Raw genomic sequence first — 18006 nt, 5'->3', positions numbered from 1 at the left:
AAGTCTTTTGCATGGGGTTGCGAGAGCCACACAGTTCTCCTTACCCCAGAAGACAATGGTACTAATTAGGGCTGGGTCGATTAGCAAGCTATAAGCCCGGCCAAACCATGGATATTGCAAATGTGAGCTGAGCACTGCACCACTCAGCCTTAGTGGGTAGTATACAAATACACACACCAGTTAACAGTATCAAGTGTTATTTAGTTACAACGCTTTTGAAATCAGCAAAAAATACTATGTACAAGATGGTCAGGTTTGTTTTTAGAAACAAATCTAACCATACAAAGTGTTTGTGTTACCAGTTTCACTATAGAAATAGTATTCTGGGTCATGCCAAATACACGTGTCTCAGAATACTTAATACAAACATTTCTCCACCTTTACTGGATACTACAGTATACCTTTTGTAAGAACGTAACATCTTTATCTGGACACACAATCATACAGCGATCTTAGAGGGCAACTTTGTCTTTGCATTGCACGAAGATGAAAGATTTATTCTTCTCGGTGTCTTCACTACACAAATAAGAAGACATTATCTAGCTTTAGAGGTGTTAATAAGGTTTGCTTCATGACAGACTCAGCTGTTTAGAGCTAATCGCAGGAAAGGTGGGACTGGTATAAAGATCCATGAGAGGACCGTAATTTGTGCGACCCGCTCAGGGTCAGCGAGTTTTGGGAATCACTCGACGCTTGGGAGGAGAACCGGGTCGTCTGGAGATGAGGTTCGGAGATTTGCCCGTAGGAGGAATGCGGGTGCCCCCTCGCTAGGGCATCGGCTGATATGGAGGACCCGTACATATCGTTCATCGACATTTGAGACGTTCGCCACGGCTCGTGGGAGCGATGGCTGCTGTGGCCCCGGTGCCTCCTGGCGTGTGGGCGATGGCTTCTGGGGATGCTGGCGTGGCTCACAGGGTTTTCGGAGGTCGGGGTAAGGGTGGGGATGGTGACCTGTGGGGTTAGGATGGGGGTAGAGATGGGCCGGCGTCATACTTGCGTATGGGCATTAGACTGCATGATGTCTCCGTCCAGAATCTGGTTGCTTGGTGTGTAAAACTGGAAATGGAAAGAGTAAAGTATAATAGGATAAAAGAATAAAACTATATTAATGTGTTTCAGCCTCAAAGAAGCAGCCAAAATTTTCATGTTTTTTTTTTTTAGAATATTAATAAGAAGGTTTCATAAATACCTTGGATAGCTTTAAGAACACGAATAAAGCAATTAATTTACATTCGACAGTAGAATCATAATACCTGATTGTTTAGTCTACCATTGTCCAGTTCCTGAGTACCAGCTATAGAAAGCTTTGCTTTTGCTTTCATAGCTGTCGAGAGGCTCAGCTGAAAAGAAATGCAACCATGGGTAGAGGGAAACTTTGAAATATGAATTATATTGCTTAATATAAAACTTAGAATTTCATAAAAAAGGAAGTGCTCGTAATTAGTAAAATTATGTGTATTTGTAATGGAAGCAAGAATAAGCATCCACGGGGTACTCTCATTAATGGGAATATGCACACCACTTTTACCAGTTATTACCTTACGTTTCTTTTTATCTAACAGATAAGATATTTTCTCCCATTTTTTCCACAAATGGCCTTTCAGTTCTGTGAGAGTATGCATTACAAGACAAAACGGCCTTTTAGTCTTATCTGATAAGAATTCTTTGTCATTTTGAAATAAAAGATTTCATATGAAAAGAATAATTTCATTTATAAACCATGTAATAATAAATCACAATCATCAAAGAAGATTTAGCGGGGCTTAGATTAGTCGTTATATACTTTAATAAGATGGAACTTCTTGATGACTTCCATTACCCATTGAGATCTGCCTTCTGAATTACTGGTTCTAAGAACGCCTTACCCTCTACATCAATACCGATCAACGAGGAACACCCACCTTTGCTTTGGAAGCGTCCATCTTTGATTTGTAGCAGAATTCGACCAGTGCCACGAACATGGATAACACTAAGCCTCCAGTCATGATGTAAAAGATCCCAGCAACATTACTCAGGGTAAGGGCATTTGTGCGAGTTTCCTGAGAATAATGAAAATAAGAGAATAATCAGTGAGTTGTGTGGAACGTTAGACATCAAGAAAAGGTTTGCATTAAGAAATTGCAAACTTTCAATAACTACTTTATTAACATCCCTTTCTACTTAAATAAACATGTTACAAAAATTACATATCTACAGACATACTGATAAAAAAACATGTAGTAATAAGATTTTCTGAATAAATCTGAGAAGCATTTAATTCCAAATCTACTGGACTCTGGCGAGTTTTTTTTTATGAGATTCGTACCTAAAAATACAGTGGGAAATAGCAACTTACACCTCTTAGATAAGAGGACGAGGATAGGCTGATTGCTTACCTGCTTCTCTTTATTGCACTCGGTGTTATCATACCACCACTTGTTTTTAATCCTTGCGAGATCTCCGTTTTCTTTGAGGCTCAAAATAGCCAGGTTGAGGCGCTCTCTGTGGGAGGATAGTGAGATGAAATTAGAACTGCTAGTGAAAAGGGATTAGGGGGGTGAATGGGTACATCCGCTTTTACGTGTCTACAATGTTCATATTTCATGTTTTCCTTCTACACTATCAGAGCACTTTCTTGGTTTCGACGCTACGACTGTTCAAATAAATATTTTAGATTTTATTTTTTACCTCTGTCGCGCTAAAAATATCTTCACTAAAATAATGTACCATGCATTTCATATATACAATTTCCCAAATAAAAAACTTGATGGACAAGTGTATAATCGAACGTGTAGTTATTTAGACTGAAAGAACGCAGAAATGATACTGGAATAAGAAAATTACATTAAAAACTAAAAAAAAAAAAAAAAAACTTGTTAAACACTTTGTTTTCCTTCATGAAATTAATTTATACCAAATTTACGAATATTTGACTATAAAAATACATTTACATAGTAAAGGTCAAAAGGCCATTTCTAATTGTCAATAGACACCGAATATTCAAAACATAACCGCCTTTAATTTTGCTGAACAATGCCCGAATAACACAGCGCATCATTTACATAAAAGTTCGTATTGAATAATTATGAAATATTACGATAGGAAACATGGGATTCATGATTTCTAAGCCTTTTCTTTCCCTAAAGATTGTCGTTAACTGTAGAAATAGAAAGAAATATTCGAAAAACATAATAATAATAATAACAATAATAATAATAATAATAATAATAATAATAATAATAATAATAATAATAATAATAATAATAATAATAATAATAATAATAATATCCGAGCAAATTGCAGGCAATGACCTTTTCCTTACCCGATACTATATACGGAAGATGGTTAATGGAAATGCATGCCTGATGGAATTGTTGGCCACAGCTATAAAAAATGGGCACATAATCCGCAATTTTTTACACATACACAAAGTTACTATTTTTTATACACAATTTATATATATATATATATATATATATATATATATATATATGTGTGTGTGTGTGTGTGTGTATGTATACACACACACACACACACACACACACACACACACATATATATATATATATATATATATATATATATATATATATATATATATATATATATATATATATATATATATATATATATATAATATGTATAATATATATAATGTATATATATACACAAACACATTTTATGATTATACAATCAAATTCCCTACATCTACCTTCAAATTTCGACAGGAGAAATCACACTAGAATCCAGCCGGTATTCAGAATTCAACCTTCGTTACGACTCACGTCTTAGCGATAAGTCGCCATTCACCAATTAAATCCGACCACTCACACATGCATTTAGGAAACATGGTTAATTAGCCTCGATTGGATTAAGGTTACCTACTTCAAGGGCGACCCCAGGGGAGTGGCAACGCCGTAGCCGTTAGAATTCAGGTCCTGTCCGATTTTCATGGTGTTGCACGGGAGCTGCTCGTTGATGTAGTCGTTCTTGACGCTCTCCAGCAGAAAGGCGTACTTGCCTTTCGAGTTCCTCACGCGTTCGATGCCCTCCTCGTAAGTAGATGTGAAGACGTGAGGCCGCGAACTCATAAACTCCCACATTCGGCTGTAGACACTCACTTTCGATCGCTGGGGAAGAGCGGACAAAGCCTTAAGGAAAATGTCTAGCCGTGAGATTATTTCTATAGGTGTGTTATAAGATGAGGAGTTTAGACTAATGGTTATGAATTATGATATATCAACAGCATCTCTAAACAAAACATTATGAAAGGCAAAGGCATTTAACGTCAAGTCTCTGATACCCAGGTAGTATGAAATCTATGGAATCTGTGATAGTGGTTGGTAGAAAAGAGGTCTAGAAAGTGCTTTCTTGCTCTAATGTTCGATCATAAAAAGTTATTATGCGTAAATAAACCATGGTTTCAAGCAAAGGAATAGATAATGACATAATGGTGTCTTTAATAGAAGGGCTAAGCTAACATATGATCACAATAGCTTATCGACATTTATTGCATTCGTCAAAACCTCCATTTCGATAGACGTAGTCGCAGTCATCCGTATTTTCCTGGTAAATATCACCAGTAAAATATTCAGCAGAAACGTATTCGTTTAAATATTCTCAAACCCTAAAACATATTACTCATGCAATATATCAGTTCAAATGGAAATGTATTGCTTTAAGAGAGAGCGTTCCAGTAGTTTTTCATGGCAATTTTATAGAATGTATCTCATTCTAAACGCAAATAAAATTCTCGTTTTATGAAACGACCTAAATATTGTTACAAGTGAGTCTCTTAAAAGGAGGCAATCATGAATATTATACGATTTGTATCTGTTGAAATGTTGGCTTTGAAACATCTTAACGATATATAAAGACGCATTATCGTGAGCATTATTTTGCCAAGCTGAAAAGATCAGATAACATTCTGCATCTCTAATGACACTCAAATAACAGTATTCCTGTCTTTTATGGAGATCTGTCGGGGCAGACGTCAAGACTGATTTTTCGATTGCAAAATAAAATCTTTCCGACAAAAATATTCCGTTTAGGATTTAACCCTCCTTTCCAGCACATCCGAATGTGCATTATTACATAAAGGTTATACCCTTTATCAATCTCTGTGAGTTTTATACCAAATGTTCAATATACGAAAATTGCATGTAAAATTTTCGGTACAGAATTACTTCTCTGTTTACTACCAACATTCGAAATGGCTTTTAATACTGTCACAGATATGAGGGATCATTTTATCAAATAATGTGCTTCATAAGGCGGGTGTTCAGTATCTAAGGAAAAGGCCATCAAAACAAATTCAAATAAACGGATATGATTATTTCGGGAAACGGAGATAACGAATAATCGAGTTGACAGAGCCAGAGAAATATCCACTACAACTAAATAGTTATTTCAATATATACTCGTTGAACATAATGGGAAGTTTTGCAAGGTTGATCACCTTAACGATGCTTTAGAATAAAAGCAACATCCCTCGAGGAAAGATTTCAAGAGAGTTGCCATGGTCCTCAAAATTCTTTTTGTCATTACTGACAAGAACCTTTAACTATTCCACATCAAAATTTGAAGACGAACTATCAACAATTATTCTAAAGTATTGCGATTCGAATGGCCAGTTAAAACCTAAAAGAATTAAGAAAGATATCAGTGGTGAGTCGAGAAAAAAAAATCCCTTAATAATATTAAAAGACCAAAACCACTAACCTGGAAGAATTCTTTCGAAGACCCTCCTTCTCGAGTCCCATATTCGACCTCGGTTTGCCTCGCCAAGTCGTCAGCTGATTTGATGGGCGTTACCATTCGCTCGACGGTAAGGAAAGCAGCCAAGTTTGCCGTGTAAGAGGATACGAGGATTAGGGTGAAGAACCACCATACGCTTCCCACTATCCTTCCAGAGACAGATCTGCAAGTAGAGAAATCATTTCTGTTCGTTAACGGAAAAAAGCGATTTCACATACGCAAATTCTAGTGGCTGATAAAAAAAAAATAATAATTTGCGTTTCCTATGCATTTCTCAAAAAGAAAGGCGGTATATATGAGTCGTCGATTTAGCCTTTGTAAATGCTTTCGAATAAATTTTAAAGTTGCTTATCCCTATATGTGCTGTTTACCACTCTTGATGGTAAATAATCCCATTCATTCTTTCAGTTCTCTCTTCTTCCTAGGAATTTATTCTTTTCAAAATTCGATGTCTATTACGGCGCCATTAACATCCACCTGTGTCCATTAGCGTGCTCACCTGTGTCCATCACAAACGTAGAGTGACAAAGTACCTTCCGGAGAAACAACTTAGCTCTCCCTTTCAGACAGCAATTAGAAAGACGGGGCTGGTAATAGGTTTATTGACCCTCTGGAGACTAAAAACATTTCAAGATATTTTTCAGGTCCCCCATTTACCCTTCGACGAAGATATATCTAAGTTTGAAGACTCATATTATTAAGACGATATTGACGCTTCTAAGAACAATCCGTGCCTTTGAATGCCAATAGCAAGATTTCACTAAATCTATACTTATGCACCTCTTTTCCCGTGCGTGATGTATTTCATTTCTTGTTATTTTTGTCTACTACTTTTCCCCTGAAATTGCTTCTGCATTTCCGGCATTTCTTCATTAATAATGACGAAGAAACACGTACTCACACAACCACACACATGCATGTGTTAAATAAAAAAAAAAAAAAAAAGCTCTTTAACCATATCACTTTTCGGTGAAAATTTGAAAACGTAGTTCTGATCCTTTCAAAATATATCATAGCTTAAACTGATGAATAAAATGCCCCAGTAAAATTTATGTTATTTTATGAAAACCATGTTTCCATTCTAATAATAATAATAATAATAATAATAATAATAATAATAATAATAATAATAAGAATACTTTCTTTCGAATGTTAATTCATATACAATAAATCTACAAATAAAAGTAGTGGCACCAAGAGGCTACAATTTTGATTCATTATTAAACAAACAAATTTACATAAGGTTCATGATAATTTCAAATACTACGTTCTTATCGAGGGTATGATCCAGCATGAATTAGCCTTGCAACTGGAACGTAAAGGAAAAATGGAAAAAAAGGATATTTCTTAAATGTATCTTACCTAGGGCAGAGATCTACCCCTTGTTGCATGAAGGCTGCTAAGGTGAACCACAAGCTGTTGCACATGGAAAAGTCGTTCGTCAGAGAAGGTTTGCTGAAGGATTCCTTCATCTGCAAGAGATAAGAAAGCGTTTTCTCTGTATATGGTTTAAGCATCAGTTCCCTTATTGATAAAAGTCTTGATAATAGATATCATGGAATCTCAAATAGTAATGACTAATAGTCACCAGTAATCATAACATTATATGCTGGTGGCAAAAAAGTACAAAATGGAAGAAAGGCACAAAACGAAAAACAACTATTGATGTAAGTAGGAAAAACAAACCATGCCACGTTATGAGATAGGTATCCATTTTTAGCCGCCACACATTCTGTATACAGAGTATTTTATAGTGCATATGTTATTTATTTATTTATTTATTTATTTATTTATTTATTTATTTATTTATTTATTTATTTATTTATTTATTTTGTCTATCACAGTCACCCTATTCGACTGGGTGGTTTTTATAGTGTGGGGTTCCAGGTTGCATCCTGCCACCTTAGAAGTCCATCACTTTTCTCACTATGTGCGCTGTTTCCAGTGGCACGCCCTTCTTCATGCGTCCTGGAGCTACTTCGGCATCTAGTTTTTCCAGATTCCTTTTCAGGTATCTTGGGATCGTGCCTAATGTTCCTATGATTGTGGGTACAATTTCCACTGGCATATCCCATATCCTTCTTATTTCGATTTTCAGGTCTTGATACTTATCAATTTTTTTTTCTTTCTCATCTACTCTGGTGTCCCATGGCATTGCGACATCAATGAGTGATACTTTCTTCTTGATTTTGTCCATCAACGTCACGTCTGGTCTATTGGCACGTATCACCCTATCTGTTTTGATACCATAGTCCCAGAGGATCTTTGCCTGATCGTTTTATTACTGCAGGCTAGCTGGAGTTTCTTGCACAGGCTCCAGTGGAGGGCTTTCGCTACTGAATCACGCCTCTTTTTGTACTGGTTCTGCGCAAGCGCCGGACATTCGCTTACTATGTGGCTTATAGTCTCGTCTTTCATATTGCACTTCCTGCATATCGGTGAGATGTTATTTCCATCTATTGTTCTCTGGACATATCTGGTTCTTAGGGCCGACCTTGCGCCGCTGTTAGCATTCCTTCTGTTTCCTTCTTGATTTCTCCCCTCTGTAGCCATTGCCATGTTTCATCGCTGGCCAGTTCTTTAGTCTGGTTTGTTGTGCCATTCCTCTGTTCTGTTTTTCTTTCTCCTGTCTCTGTATATTTATGGGTTTTCGTCTACTTTTATCAGTCCCTCTTCCCACGCACTCCTTAGCCACTCGTCTTCACTGGTTTTCAGATATTGCCCCAGTGCTCTGCTCTCGATGTTGACGCAGTTCTCCATGCTTAGTAGCCCTCTCCCTCCATCCTTTCGTGTTATGTATAGCCTGTCTGTATTTGCTCTTTGGTGTAGTGCTTTGTGTATAGTCATGTGTTTCCTAGTTTTCTGGTCTATGCTGCGAGTTCAGCCTTCGTCCACTCCACTGCTCCTGCACTGTATCTGATTACTGGTACTGTCCATGTGTTCATGGCTTTCGTCATGTTTCCGGCGTTGAGTTTTGACTTGAGTATCGCCTTAAGTCTCTGCATAAATTCTTCCCTGATCGTGTCCTTCATCTCTTGGTGTTTTATATCCTCGCCTTCTATTATTCCCAGGTATTTGTATCATGCCTAATCTCTGTGTTTGATGCTGTTCCCGTCTGGTAGCTTTATCCCTTCAGTCCTTGTCACTTTGCCTTTTGTATGTTGACCAAGCGCATTTTTCTATTCCAGACTCCATCCTCATGCCCCCAGATACAATCCTTACAGTCTGGATTAGGCTATCTGTTTCCTTGATGCTCTTACCATACAGAGTGATGTCGTCCATGAACATCAGAAGGTTAATTATGTTGCCTCCTTTCTTGAGTTGGTACCCAGCAGTCATCTTCTGCAGTACTTTTGTTATGGGAATCATGGCTACTACGAAGGGTACAACCGGCGAGTAACGAGCCAATGTGATTCATCAGGAGGAGTTAAATTCCAGGGATGAATCACACTGGCGCGTTACTCGACAGTTGTAGCAACAGAGAGAAAACTGCTATAAGGAAAATAAAGAAGACTATACAAGATCAATGCAGCTGATGCAGCAGTTTCTTTCAATAGCACTTGCTTGAAAGAGGGACTCTTTCCATTATTATTATTATTATTATTATTATTATTATTATTATTATTATTATTATTATTATTATTATTATTATTACTCATAGTGTGCATTTATCATTATGAAACAAGTATGATTAACATTTATTTTTCCAATGAGTTTCCATACAACTACATGCCAACGTGTGAAGATAAAAACGACCAGAGTAATAAAAGAATAATAATGAATACAAACAAGGAGTATATGCAAAAATAACTGGAACCTGCAACATATGGGCTCCAAAGTGAAAACAGAGTTCCCCTGAGCGCAAGTGAGCTCGTAATGACACTGGATGTCATTTCACTGGCACAATAAGTCTGCCCAGAATTGAAAGTATTTGCTATATGGCCACGACACGATTTGACCACTTCACATTTTCAGAATAACGTTGCTCAACATTCTCCTCTCGAAAATTACCCTGTACTAGACTTAGCATAGATGGTAGGTGGTTTCCCATTGCCACATAAATTTTTGAGAATAAAGTTTCCATTTAAATTCAAATTCGTAATTGTTTGCACAAAGTTTAATCATTTTATTCAGCTATGCGCAGCGAAAGGGAATTGAGACATACACTGAAATTTTTAGTTTCGGGAGGTCATGCTGGTTCCATATGGAATTACTGTTATGATTAATCCAATTTCACTTCATTTTAAAGGTTATTATAAAAATTCATAAGAATTAAGAGAAGAATCATTATGTTCAAAGATTATTTTGAAAACAAATGAAGTCCTTTCGCATTCTCCTGTGTCCTTTTTTAAAATGTATTAGTTAGCTGTCCTAGACATAAAGATGTGGCATAGTAGTCTGACAGTCACTTTTACGTTTACAGCTTTCCCCCTTTACAAACGCTTAGGAACGTTATCATCATTTTTCCAAGCTTCACGTCATTGCCACCAGTTATACCAGTAAAAGTAACTAATACTGCTTATCAAAGTTTTATTTACGACCATTTTCTGGTCCCGTCATGCAGTTATAAAGTCCCTTACTCTGAAGATCACTTTTATAGTGAACATTTTAATCTTTAATCTCCTCTCCATAAATCCCCAACGAGAGTTTTCTTTCATTACAAAACATTACGAATATCTCTCAAGGAATAATGCCACCATGCACTATCCATCCTAAACAATGCTAGGCATCTGCAGCGATCTTATCCTGACCGTTACAGACCATTCTCAGGTTTATCAAGTTCCTGTTTAAATTTAGTATATATATATATATATATATATATATATATATATATATATATATATATATATATATATATATATATATATATATATATATATTTCATATATTTCCCTCACGCACACAAAATACACACACGCACATTCTATTCTATATTAACATGAGTTCCAACAAAGTACTTTCTTCACAAGAATACTTAGGGTTATTTCATCTTTTGAAACGTTTATTCCAAACATTCAAGTACCTCTCAGAACACATTTCCACAAGGTTTCCAACTCCTATGAACTTCAGTCACTTTAAACCTATCGACTACACTTTATGCTTATTTGTCGCCTGCTTCTGCTTTCGAATCTCTAAGCACAACGCATATATCTCCTTCACCAAAGCAGAAGGAAGTGAAATTTGTGTTGGAACGGAATTTTCTGAATATTCAGGAAGCTCGAGATTTCTTTCCAAGGAGGTTAGTGGTGCAATTTACTTAAAAATCATCTACAAACAGTAGTAGCATATAATTGCACACTGATCTTAAAGTGTTGATATTAACTCCAGACACCTGTGGTTCCCTACCTTCCATTCGTAGGGACTAAATCTGCTGACGAGGAAGAGGACTATGGACACGCCGACATAGGCACAGACGACGCACATCCAGATCTCCTCCGACAGGGGAGACATGAAGCTAAAGATGCCTGGCTTCTGCTTCACCGGCTTCTTGATCATGATTGAGATGCCTAGGGTCATGAATGGCTTCGTGAAGTCGATGACTCGCTCACGGCTCGAGGTGATGGTTAGGGGAGCAATCGCTATATCAGCTTCCTGTAATCAGGAAAGTCCGTTTTCATGTTGGAACCTATTAACACTGCTCTGTTATCTCATAAATATAGAGTTACTGAACATGGCCTTTGAAATAAGAAAATACAACGATCATCTGCACATAAACGCAAATATAATTACACAGGAGCAACTAAAAAGAAAAGTGCAGCTATAAAATGCCATATTTTTCATAATAGATCCAATGCAATGAGAAATAAAAGGATGAGACCGTAAATATTGACCTTTCTGACGAGTTCCCCGACCATTCCATTCCATCCTCCTTCTTTATTTAGGTCGAGAGCTCCGTAGGTATTGTCCGCCACTTCCTTCAGAGTATCTGGAGAAAGGAGAGAGAAAAGAAAGGCATATTAAATGAATTGCTTTATAACAACTTCAGGCATATTCTAAGACCTAGCTCTCTCTCTCTCTCTCTCTCTCTCTCTCTCTCTCTCTCTCTCTCTCTCTCTCTCTCTCTGCACGTAAGCATGTGCGAGTGTGTGTTCGGCTGCCTCATGTGTGATGATTAAATTTTGCTTGTTGTTCGTCTACTTTTGTCACTGTTTGGTCTTATGCCTAAAAAGTACATAATCTAAAAGTGTCCAATGCTTTTATTAGTAGGCACTAGGTTACTTCCGCAAGCACACAAACATTAACAGGTGTCTGAAGGCACATAATTTCGAAAAGAGTGAGATGAGGCCTTCAATAGATCTTTTGAGTTAATCCCTTGAAAGGGACAATAATTTTAAGAGTAACCTCTCACCCCGTTCTTTCTTATCTTCTTGAGTGTACAGACTGAATGGAAGCAAGGAAAGAAGCACGATTTGGTGCAGTCAAAAGGCATCAAACACGGATGTAAGTGGAATGTTTAGCCCTATTTATGAGGCAGTAGCCATGAGAAAGAAGAAGTATGCGATCGCAGAAGTTCAATGAAATGCAGACAGTGATGATGTAAATGCAAGAATTCTTAAGTGTAATATTGATATTATAAGAATAATATAAACTGTGCATTGGACAGTTAAGGAAGCTTAAAAAGATACACTTAGGTAACTGACCATTATACTCATGAAATATTTAATAAATAGCAGAGACGTAAGCATAAAGAATTATGAAAGTAAAAGATGAACATGATTTCATACAATCATGGTCATGCACAATTTACTGGGAACACTCTCACAATTACTTCTAATAGAGGAGTATACATAACCCTTTGGCTTTCAGCTTAATGCAAAGAGTCTATTTCCATTCTTAAATAGAGTCGTTTGCAAACCTCAAAAAGGGAGAGAGCAAAAACCTACAATTAATGCTGAGATATCCTGCAATAAAGTCGCAGAGATCCTTGGCGTACCCTTCATAGCGGTCGTTACCCGTGTAGTTCCCATTGGTCCGTCTCATTAGGAAAGGCTTTTCCTGTCAAAAGAAAAGACAGGAACAATTCTGACATTCCGCATTCAAATGACGGGATTTCGCTTCGCTATTTAGATGACAACAAGAGCTGTTTCTTTTGGATCTGGGCAGAGTGAAATGTACTTGTTAGGTTTGCTATCTCAAACTGAAGGATGATTATTGCAATTGGTGGTGATGCACTTCTTATTACCATGACGAGGTTATGGTTTTTAAAATATTATTGAGTTTTATTTTATTCAGATATTCAAGGTCACTGCTACTATAACTACAGCCATTGATAGTGTTGTGGCTGTTGTTAGTTAGAAAATTTTTAAACATAATGAAAGTTAAATTCTACACTATTTTCTGCCATCCCTGAAAAAAAAAGATAAATTAAGTATCATCTGTTATATGCTTCCAAACGCATTCTTAATTATTCTCATTCCCTCTACAGCAGTGGTTCTCAACCTTTTTGGCCCATGCACCCTTTCGCCATATGTCAGAATGTCATTCCCCACCCCCCTTTTCCAAAATTGTCTGCCTCAAAATGTGCATTCCAAATATAAATGTAATACTAAAAATCCTTGGTCACAATTCCTCCCCACCCTCCTGAAACTGAAATTCCCCCTTGGTTGAGAACTACTGCTCTACAGTGAGTTTGGATAAATGAAGGCTCCATGATTTTAGCAAACTCAAGGTCTCGACCTCTCAACGTGCAATTTGGAAATAGGCTCAACAGAAGTAGTGTCAGCTGGATAAATTGACATAATGAAAATAAAGAGATGCAAGTCATTATATCTTGTTAATGGTATAAGATATGAAGGACCATATGTTGCGTGTGTGTGTGTGTGTGTATATATACTGTATATATATATATATATATATATATATATATATATATATATATATATATATATATATATACATGTGTGTATATGTATGTCTATATATATATATATATATATATATATATATATGCAAATATGTATGTATCTATGTATATATAAATACACGCACACATATATATACAAATATGTATGTATATATATATATATATATATATATATATATATATATATATATATATATATATATATATATATATATATATATATAAAGAGGATGATATATAGATAGATAGGCAGATGGAAGCAATTCGGAAGAATATGCTAGGTGTACATAATCCATAGACTTACCAAGATGGAAGTAACAATGTACGTTTTGTTAAGTGGAACTTCATCCTTCGACAGACGTGTATACTTGACAGGTAACAACTCGAATCCAGTAGTATCGGACCATTTTCCGATCTGGCCAAAAATAAAAAGAAATGTTGTCTGAACGTTATGCATTCTGTACCTCACAACTTCTTTATTTAACAAAAGTCAATACAGTACCTCTGAAGTAAGGCACAGGATTATGGGAACCACTGGTTAACAATAAAGACAGATATGAAGTTAAACTGAACAGGAATTTGCTGTAGTTAAACGCTTATGATCAGTCTGCAACTTCGGTCAAAACCAGTAAAATTTACAATTAGCCTCAAAGATAAAAAAAAAAATGCTATATTCAGGTTTGATTTTCATGGAAACGAAAAACCGGAAACTTTAGAATAAACCCAAAATTTTATGTAAAATGAGGATTTTGACTTAATATATATATATAGAATCATATATATATAGTATATATATATATATATATATATATATATATATATAAATATATATATATATATATATATATATATATATATATATATATATATATATATATATATATATATATATATATATATATATATATATATATATATATATATATATATATATATATATATATATATATATATATATATATATATATATATATATATACAGTATATATATATATATATTATATATATATAATATAGTATATATATATATATATACAGATATATATATATATATATATATATATATATATATATATATATATATATATATACATATTACATAAATTCTATATATAATTACATAAATTCTATTTCAAAAAAAGCATCCTCGTTTTCACCTGCCTTGCTGATTTTCAATTATTTACTTCCTTTATTTACATAAAAACGAACGCAACTAATCCCAAGTTGATAGTTAGATTACATGTTACCCAAGAGGTAACGATGTCTGGAAAAGATTAAGATCATTACTTAAAATGAAAAATCTCTGGGTATAACTTGTTTATGACGCGGTTAAAAAATTTCTAAAAAAAAAAACACTGTCATCTGCGGGAACTCTTCCGCTTACAATAAAATGAAATGATTCACCTGAGATCATTAGATCTGGAGATGATAGATTTTGTAGATCATCTTAATAAGGTAAGAAAAAGGATCTATAAATATTTTGACTGTAGCGTTTGTTTTATACTTTTGATTATGACACAGGAAGACTAGTTAGTGTGGTTCTCAATCTTTTTTGAGTGATGGCACCCTAACTAATGTAATCATTACCGTGGCAACCCTTCTTCACCATCCCACCATATCGCATGAATTAACTTCTTATCTAATGAATAAAATTATTTTCCATACTACATATGTGTGTGTGTGTGTGTGTGTGAACATATTAGAGTAGACACACTGATAATAATTATATGAAGACTTCTGCAAACCTGTTTTTTTTTTTGCAAATGTTCACTGAGATGATCTAGCCAAGACAAAACTCAGGACAATCTTGCGGCACCCCTAGGCACTGTCTGTGGCACCCCAAGGTGCCACGGCACCCAGTTTGAGAACCACTGAGTTAGTAATAGTCAATAAGTATACAACACATTCTGACAGCAATTCATCCTTTCAGAACAATATCTTTAAATACGATAGACTCAATGGAAGATTTTTTTTTTAGTCAATAAGAAGAAAAACTATTTCGAGGAAAGAGAGAGAGAGAGAGAGAGAGAGAGACAGACAGACAGACAGACAGACAGACAGACAGACAGAGAGACAGACAGACAGAGAGAGAGAGAGAGAGAGAGAGAGAATAAAAAAATATAAGGCATAAAAAAAAGGACACTTCTTTCCGACATCGTTTATGCCTGTCCTTACTTTGGTGTCTATTCCTGTTTCCGGTCTTCCTCCTTCACGAGTTCCCTCCATTTTTCTTCCTATTGAAGGCCATTTTTCCTACTATGAGGATGAAGAGTCCAGAGCAGCTACTGTCCATTTTCATTTCTATCCGAGTGTGAGATGAATAACTTGGGAAACAGAGACCGTTTACTTACGGCTTTTTCATTTCTCTCTCTATTTTCAGCTTTTTATCTTTCGGTAAGATTTTTATTCTATGTCAATTCATTGATTTTATATTATTTTTCTTCTTCTTCTTCTTCTTCTTCTTCTTCTTCTTCTTCTTATTATTATTATTATTATTATTATTATTATTATTATTATTATTATTATTATTATTATTATTATTATTATTATTATTATGACTGGCGAACAATCCACAGTAATATCAATGTGGCTATATGATGAAAATATTAATCGAGCTGGTTCTCTAAAGCTCTCGCTTTATAAATCTTTAATTACATATCTACACTTGCATTATTTGAGACTCTTTATACCAATCTAGTGACTCATGTAAATATGAGATTTTTGTAAAAAATTACATTATTTGGGACTCTTTATACCAATCTAGTGACTCATGTAAATATGAGATTTTTGTAAAAAAAAATCATCATGATTAACATTATAGAAAAAAGACATATTACCACTAGATATCACCGCTAGTTATCTTTGAGCCATTACAAAGCAATCCAGTTCGAATGATCGTCAGATGTTCGATTGCTACCGGTATTCCGCAAAAACTTTACCCTCTGCAACCACGCCTGCGAATGACAAGATAATTATGTTTGTGTCTGTTGATGTGTGATGCGAGGAGCACGTATTCTGATTCTAAGTAAGATTAAGCGCAAGTTGCAAGGGATGGTTAAGAGGAAGAAGATTTACGCATGAAAGATGGTCAACATTTATGTTAATCAGACAAGGAGATGACGCGGTAATTTGTTTTCTTGCGATAGAGTGTGAGCGATTGCGAATTCAGATTTTAGGAAAGGACGGGTTCATGCAAAACGGGACTAGACCCGATGGAAATAAAGTATGCATCGTTCTCTGGCAAAAAAAAAAAAAGTCACGATATTACAGAAGAGGCGAAGATTAACATATTAAATTATAAGTTCTTGCATGCCTGCAAACTAACAGACCTTCTTGGAAGTGTATCCAATGCATTCAGAGATAAACATTTTTGGTAAATAAAAACAATCTGAGCGATATCATAATTGTTAGCTTACAAAAAAATAGTTATTGTTATGTTTATTCAGCTCAAAAAGGAATTAAGGAAGATATAAAGTGTTGAAATGATTTGTCTATACATCGATTTCATTCTATTATCTGCTTTATAGAGGCAAAACATCATCGTCTCAGTAGGGTACGTTTATTCAGACAGTTAAAGTTGTGCATGTTAATATAAAAATACATATCAGTGTTCTCCTTCTCCCATCCTTCATTGCCTTTTTTTTAAACGGCAGTCCATGTAAAGAGAGAAAATAAATATAAACCGAGTTTACCAGATGCGGGTAATGCACAAACTTATTTGGTCTGCCTTTATGACCTGAACATTAGCAATAGTAGAAGGAAAAGTTGTGCTTTCTACATCGTCGCTGACTCGAACAAAACGAGCTAATTTATATTCACGAAAAACTTAATAATTCAAACATACCTTCCATAAATACACACGCTCTCACTAAAACAAAAATTGATGCATCAGAATAAAAGATGTAAAAGCAGCGAATTCTGCAATACTACAAATGATAACTGAATAGAAATGATGTGTTTGAATTTAAGTGAGATGCTATTTAAAGCAAAGAGTTCTTTACGGGGCAATGCTTTTTTTATTATTAAGGTCATGCAAATTTTCATGTTCAGAGATTATTATATTGAGGACGTTATTTTCTGCGTCGGTAAAGGAGGATTACTTGCGGTCTTTTTACTTAGAAAAGCAACTTTTGCCAAAGGGAAAGCAAAATATAAATAATCGCTTTACAGTTCACAGTCACCTTATACTCGTACATCCATGGTGAAGGCAGAGCAGGCTGGGAATTTCACTTTTATTTCTGAAATTTTGAAATATGAGACAAATATTCATCTGTACTTCAGTGTCAGCTGTTATTTTAGGACTTATTTTCTAAAGTGTGAACTTGTTAGGCTAACTTTTCTTTCTAGGTAATACTTACCATAATTTCAGTACATTATTTTGACTGCTGAAAATCTAATTTTAG

General features: G+C 35.2%; 1 protein-coding gene across 1 annotated transcript in view; it reads right to left on the bottom strand.

The window, feature by feature from the left end:
* The window catches only part of LOC136830233 (glutamate receptor 1-like), a 252374-nt gene continuing 234368 nt past the window's right edge, over positions 1-18006 (bottom strand). The window contains exons 10-20 of the mRNA XM_067089536.1: positions 13908-14018; positions 12624-12735; positions 11571-11665; positions 11086-11331; positions 7102-7211; positions 5704-5902; positions 3868-4112; positions 2379-2484; positions 1905-2042; positions 1257-1343; positions 1-1059 (exon numbers count right to left, since the gene is read on the bottom strand). Of these exons, the coding sequence (XP_066945637.1) occupies positions 991-1059; positions 1257-1343; positions 1905-2042; positions 2379-2484; positions 3868-4112; positions 5704-5902; positions 7102-7211; positions 11086-11331; positions 11571-11665; positions 12624-12735; positions 13908-14018 (1518 nt within the window). The 3' untranslated portion in view covers positions 1-990. The remainder of the gene's footprint in view (positions 1060-1256; positions 1344-1904; positions 2043-2378; positions 2485-3867; positions 4113-5703; positions 5903-7101; positions 7212-11085; positions 11332-11570; positions 11666-12623; positions 12736-13907; positions 14019-18006) is intronic.

Source organism: Macrobrachium rosenbergii, chromosome 4, assembly GCF_040412425.1.
Source record: "Macrobrachium rosenbergii isolate ZJJX-2024 chromosome 4, ASM4041242v1, whole genome shotgun sequence".
NCBI lineage: Eukaryota > Metazoa > Arthropoda > Malacostraca > Decapoda > Palaemonidae > Macrobrachium > Macrobrachium rosenbergii.
This window is presented reverse-complemented; position numbering and strand designations above follow the sequence as displayed.